The sequence below is a fragment of the Furipterus horrens genome, unplaced genomic scaffold, assembly GCF_987537825.1.
Source record: "Furipterus horrens unplaced genomic scaffold, mFurHor1.1.pri manual_scaffold_13, whole genome shotgun sequence".
NCBI classification, from domain to species: domain Eukaryota; kingdom Metazoa; phylum Chordata; class Mammalia; order Chiroptera; family Furipteridae; genus Furipterus; species Furipterus horrens.
This window is the reverse complement of record NW_028327183.1, coordinates 51,829,501-51,835,500: the sequence shown is the minus strand read 5'-3', so window position 1 is coordinate 51,835,500 and position 6,000 is coordinate 51,829,501. Positions and strand designations below refer to the sequence as shown.

The window sequence follows — 6,000 nt, the reverse complement described above, 5'->3', positions numbered from 1 at the left end:
ACACAGAGCCTGCGTGAGGTTCTGTGAATGGTCAGAACTGCCACGCCCACTTCGTCGCAGGATGCAGTCAGGGATTTAAAAATAAGCGGCAGATGTTTTAACCAGGCTAACCATGTGGATTTAATGGGGTCTGATGATGCACTTTTAAGGAAGGGGCTGCTTTGAAAAAGAACAGACAGACCATGTGGATTACAAAGGACTAACCATGCAGTTTACAAGGAGGCTGAGAATCCATGAGGTTCTGGATTAAAAGCTGGTGGACACCATAACACAGACGAGGTCCCCCCAATTAGAATTGAATGATTGGCAGCTGCTGGTAAAGCTGAACTGTGTTTGGAAAGTAGGGAAACGGTATCTCTGACTTTTCTAAAACTAGCCTGGTTTGGTAGTGGGGAGGCAAGGATATGTGTTTATGGGTGTTTTAAGGAACATAAAACTTAACGGCAGAAATCCACAAATAACTAAATCTATATAACTGTTAAATAAACAATTCTTTTCCTTTTCACCAAACTCTGGTATTCAGAGTTGTAATTCTGGCGGCGGGCAATCGGGCCCCTAACTAAACAGCCCGCGGGTTCTGTTTCAATCGGAGAGCCCAGGGGTTCTGTAACGCTGTCACCATGCTGTGCATGAACTCCTCATGATTTAATTTTCTTATGGCTGTAAGTTTGTACCTCTGACTTCCCCAAACCCTCTGCCTCTGGCAACCGCTGATCTACTACTCTCTGCATGTATCAGTTTGCTTAAAAAAAAAAAAACTATAAGTAAAATGATGTGGTATTATTCTTTGTCTGATTTAGTTCACTTAGCATAATGCCCATATCATCCTTACATGGTATCAGAAAAAGGATTTTATTTTATTTAATTCTTTATGGTACAAAAATATTCCATTGTGCACAACCACATATTATTCATTCATTCATTCAATGATGGACACTTAAGCTGCTCCCACATCTTGGCTATTGTAAATAATGTTGCAATGAACATGGGGATGCATTAGTTTTTTTCATGTTAGTATTTTCATTTCCTTCAAGTAAATACCCAGAAATGGAATTGTTGGATCTTACGGAAGCTCTATTTTTAACTTTTGAGGAACTGCCATACTGATTTACATAGTGGCCTCCAATTTAAATTCCGCCAACTGTGCAAGAGGGTTCTCCTCTCTGAACATTCTTGCCAACACTTACTATTTCCTGAGATTTGCTGGAACCCTCAGTGATGTGAGTTGTGGGGGCACAACCACGAAATCCTGCTTTCTTTAGACCTTTGCTGGCACAAAACCATCTTCTTCGCAATAAGCATGGAGTTTGTGGTGGTGGTGGTTCGGAGTAGAGCCGGTTATATCTGGTTCACCTGCCCCCTGCAGCAGGGCCAAATCAGGTTTTGTGGAGCCCGATATTCATACTAGTGTTGAGATAACTGCTTCCAAAACAGAACAAAAAACAAACAATAAAAGGCAATATGTAGCACACGTGAATTGTTTTTGAAGTGAGAAAACACAGCCTATTAAGTCAGTAAAGCTAAAATGATGAAAACCAAAATATAAGACAATTCAAAACATTAGAGACCATTTTCATTAGTATTAAGGCATTGCAGTCTGGTACAGCTGCATGACAAGTTCCATGCATTTCTGATTAATAGTCTGATTCCCTCTTCATAGGAGAATAACTCTTACAGTAATAAGTATTAATATTACATTTATAATCACTTTAATTATTAAACATTATATTTATATGATATAGAGAATAGAAGAGAATTCAGTATTGCCTCCAGCAGAGGTGACTGATATTTCTTTTTCTCCTGTACAGTATAAGAAACTTGTTTTTCAATCACACAACTTGGTACAGGAATGTCTGACCTGTTTCACATCAATGTCATATTTGTGAAAACGTTTATCAGGTTTCTTTCATTCATAACAGAGCAGTGGGCTTGCAGGTTGTGTTCACATATCCCTGGAGCCCTTGCTGGGGCTTTGAAAAGAAACCAAGCATGTGAGGGGCCCTCAGGATAGAGCTCCCTGAGGATTCAGGTGGCAAGTTTGCTGCTATGCTGTGGGCCAGCCTTTGGGGTGCCCGCCAAATCGGGCAAGATCTCCCTGCACATGACCCATTTTTAAGGGGTGTGGGTGGTTGCTGTCTCACAGACCTCAGACCCTGGAAGAGGACCACGTGTGTATCCCATGTCCCCAAAACCCTCAGAACAGAGGGCTTTAATGTGCAGCTTTCCCCTGGATTCCATCCTCCACTGGAGTTTGGCCTAAATTCCTTCCTCTCCTTCAGCACTTGTGTGGTCTAAAGAAAACTTAACATTATCCTTTTCCAGAATGTTCAGTGATTTCAGCTGGAAGGTGGGTCCCTCTGAGTCACCAGGACCAGTTTGAACATAGCAGCCCCCTAGGTGACCTCCTTCTTGACTTAAACATCATCTACAAGGTGATCCCTTTCAGAGCCACATCTGGACAAACCTCTCAACCTCTGGGGGCCTCACTGTATTCACTTAGAGGACCTGACAGAGGGCTGAAGTTGGGACAGTGATTTCTCTGCACCCACCCCACCCCCATGGCCTGTGGAGCCCAAGTTCCCCCTCCAGGCCTGGCCACAGCTCTGTCACCCATGGCTTCCTGTTGGGGTGTCCTTGCCCCACCCCACAGCTTGGCATTTCCCTCCCTGACACGGGGACCGGGACCCTCTCTGCTCTGTCAGATGCAGACATGGTGCTCCTGCTGCTGCTGCCCCTGCTGTGGGGGGGGTGAGTGGGCTAAGGACGGGGGGAGGGGCAGGTGGGGGAGGGGAAGGGCTTAAGCTGAGGCTCTGTGTCCCCCCAGGGTCCCTGCAGGAGAAGCAGGAAGGCTATGAGCTCCGAGTGCAGGAATTGGTGAGTGTGCAGGAGGGTCTGAGTGTCCACGTGTCCTGCTCCTTCTCCTACCCGTGGAGTTCATTGTATTCCCCTGGCGAACTCTACACCTACTGGTACCGGCGTGGGGACAACACAAAAAATGGTTCTCCTGTGGCCACAAACAACCGAAATAAACCAGTGAAGAGTGTAACCCAGGGACGATTCCTCCTCGCGGACCCCACGACCAGCGACTGTTCCCTGAGCATCAGAGACGCCAGGAGGAGTGACTCAGGAACCTACGTCTTCCAAGCGGAGAGAGGAAGTGCTGTGAAATATACTTACCGGGATAAGACGCTGACACTGCAGGTGACAGGTATGCCAGGGTCGCAGGAGAGGTCGCTGAGACATGCGAGCCCGTGTTTGAGCAGGAAGAGGACCCTGGGACCCTCCCTGATGCAGGGCTTGGGCCCTGGGTTGGCAGGAGAGACAGGACCTGGAGTGATCTGGAGCCCCCAGGCCCAGGCCCAGGCCCATCACAGGGTGTCAGTCTGGGTCCCTAACTCTGGGGTCCCAGCACCTCCCTCTCGTCTCCTCAGACCTGACACAGAAACCAGACATCCTCATTCCGGAGCCCCTGGAGTCCGGCCGCCGCACGCAGCTGACCTGCAGCCTGCCAGGGTCCTGCGAAGGGGGACGTCCTCTCAGCTTCTCCTGGGCGGGAGCCGCTGTTGCTTCTATGAATACCCAGACCCTCCGCTCCTCTGTGCTAACCTTCACTCCGAAGCCCCATGACCATAGCACAAATCTCACCTGTCAGATGACACGGACACTCCATGGAACTTGGGTGTCCACGTGGAGAACCATCTGGCTCAATGTCTTTTGTGAGTGTTTGAGGGTCCCTGAGGGCTGTGGGACAGGCTGCATGTGTGTGTGCGTGTGCATGTGTGTGCGTGTGTGTTGCATGTAGAGGTAGATGAGCTCCCTGAGAACACCCGTGCATGGATCTGAGTGCAGGTGGGGAGGGGGCCAGAAGGACAGCTATTGCTCCTTCCTGGTTCCCACCGCCCCTCCTTGGGTTGGGGTGACTTCGATCCGCTCCTCCCCTCTGAAGCTGGGCCATGTCTTTCTGTCCCAGACGCCCCACAGAACCTCACCATAGGCATGTCCTTCAGAAATGTCACAGGTAGGAAAGAACCTCAGTCTCTGGGGCTGGTACCTGTCCCTGGGGCCGCCATGGAACTGAGGGGGGAACACGGTGAATGGGATCAGATCCAGGGAGGCAAGACTGAAAATCATCACCTTCCTTCCATCACCTTTGTGAGTAGGCATCTGCCCCCCCGGGGCACCACAATTCCCTCTCTCTCCCTTCCCCCCTCTCTCCCTTCCCTCTTCTCTCTCTCCCCACACTTCTCTCCCCCAGCCCTCAAGATTCTGCAAACCACATCCCTTCCCATCCTGGAGGGCGAGGCGCTGCGGCTGCTCTGTGTGGCTGACAGCAACCCCCCTGCAACGCTGAGCTGGTTCCGGGGGTCCCCAGTCCTGAACGCCACCCCCATCTCCAGCACCGCGATCCTGGAGCTACCTCGCGTGGGGTCGGGGGACGAAGGAGAGCTCACCTGCCGCGCTCGGCACCCGCTGGGCTCCCAAAGTGTCTCTGTAAACCTCTCCGTGGTTTGTGAGTGTGGGGACCCCTGGGCAGGTGACCTGGGTCCCCGGCGGGCAGGGGCACCGCTGACCTTCTCCTCGCTCCCCGCAGACCCCCCGCAGCTGCTGGGCCCCGCCTGCTCCTGGGAGGAGGACGAGGGTCTGCGCTGCAACTGCTCGTCCCGAGCCCAGCCGCCCCCCTCGCTGTGCTGGCGGCTGTGGGAGCGGCTGCTGGAGGGGACCCCCAGCGACGGCTCCTACACGGTCACCTCCCGCTCAGCCGGGCCCTGGGCCCACAGCGCCCTGAGCCTCCGCACGGGGCTCGGCGCCGGCCTCAGACTCAGCTGCGAGGCCGGGAACTTCCACGGGGCCCAGAGCGCCTCTGTCCTGCTGCTGTCGCCACCGCCAGGTCGGGGCCTGCTGGGGACAGAGGCTTCGGGAGAGAGGGTGCCGTCGGAGAGGAGCTGGTACCGGGGAGAGGGACTGCGGCCCAGAAGGGCGTGATTGCTATGATGAGACCCTCCATTTGGTTTCGGAACAGCACCTACAACCGGTTCTGCAAGGAGGTGGGAAGACAAGACACTGAGTCCCGTGAGTGGTGCGCTCACGCCCCTCTTCTCTGCAGGGCAGTCGGCATCTGTGTCGGGAGCGGTTCCTGCGGCTCTTGGAGGTGCTGGTGCCATGGCCCTGCTGTCGCTGTGTCTGTGTCTCATGTCCTTTTGCATGTGAGCCTGCGTCCTGGGGAGGTGCAGGGAACTGTGTTGTATGGGGTACTGATGGAGGCCCCCGAATCCAGAAGATGTAGCTGAGTATACACTGGGGTCTTTGGGGGAGCAGGATGGGGTAGCAGCTTTATTGAGATAAAATTTCCATAGACTTAACGTGTACCATTCAATGGCTTCTAGTTCAGGCACAGAGCTGTGCATTCATCTCCACAATCAGTTTTTAAATATTCTCATTAACACAAAATGAACAAAAGATCCCATATTTGCCATTTTGCCTTAATCATCACCCCAACCCCAGGCAGCCACTAATGTATTTCCTGTGTCTCTATATTTGCTTATTCTCCACATTTCATAGAAATGGAATCCTACAATACACTGTCTTTTGTGAATGATTTATTTCCACTTAGCATATTTTCAAGGTTCATGTCTCATTATTTTATTCCTTTTTATTTCCAAATAAGATTCCATGGTATGGATGAGGCACATTCTGTCTGTCTCTTTGTTCATTGAAGGACAGTTGGTTAGATTCTACATTGGGGCGATCTTTAATAACACTGTATGGTTTCTCGTGAATAAGTTTCTCTCTGTATAGGGGCCTATTGGGATGTAAGTTTAGTCTTAGCCAAACACCTGGTCATCCAGGGGACGGAGCACACACTTGCAAATAAGAGGATCTCTGAGTCTGGTTCCAGGGTCTGGATGCTCAGTTGTGTTACCAGGGAGTGGGAACAGCCTGCCCACCTGTGCGTGAGCCACTGTGGCTCTGACTTCTTCCCTTTGAGTGAAAGCCAGAAGG

At 51.4% G+C, this 6,000-nt stretch overlaps 1 protein-coding gene across 1 annotated transcript; it reads left to right on the top strand.

Moving 5' to 3' along the window:
- The first annotated feature begins 2,705 nt into the window (after positions 1-2,705).
- LOC149995254 (sialic acid-binding Ig-like lectin 5) lies at positions 2,706-5,208 on the top strand. The gene is made up of 7 exons (XM_090260288.1): positions 2,706-2,748; positions 2,808-3,208; positions 3,432-3,716; positions 3,971-4,018; positions 4,256-4,510; positions 4,592-4,888; positions 5,105-5,208. The coding sequence occupies exons 1-7, from the start codon at positions 2,711-2,713 to the stop codon at positions 5,206-5,208; spliced, it is 1,428 nt and encodes a 475-aa protein (XP_090116414.1). The 5' UTR covers positions 2,706-2,710.
- The last annotated feature ends 792 nt before the right edge of the window (positions 5,209-6,000 follow it).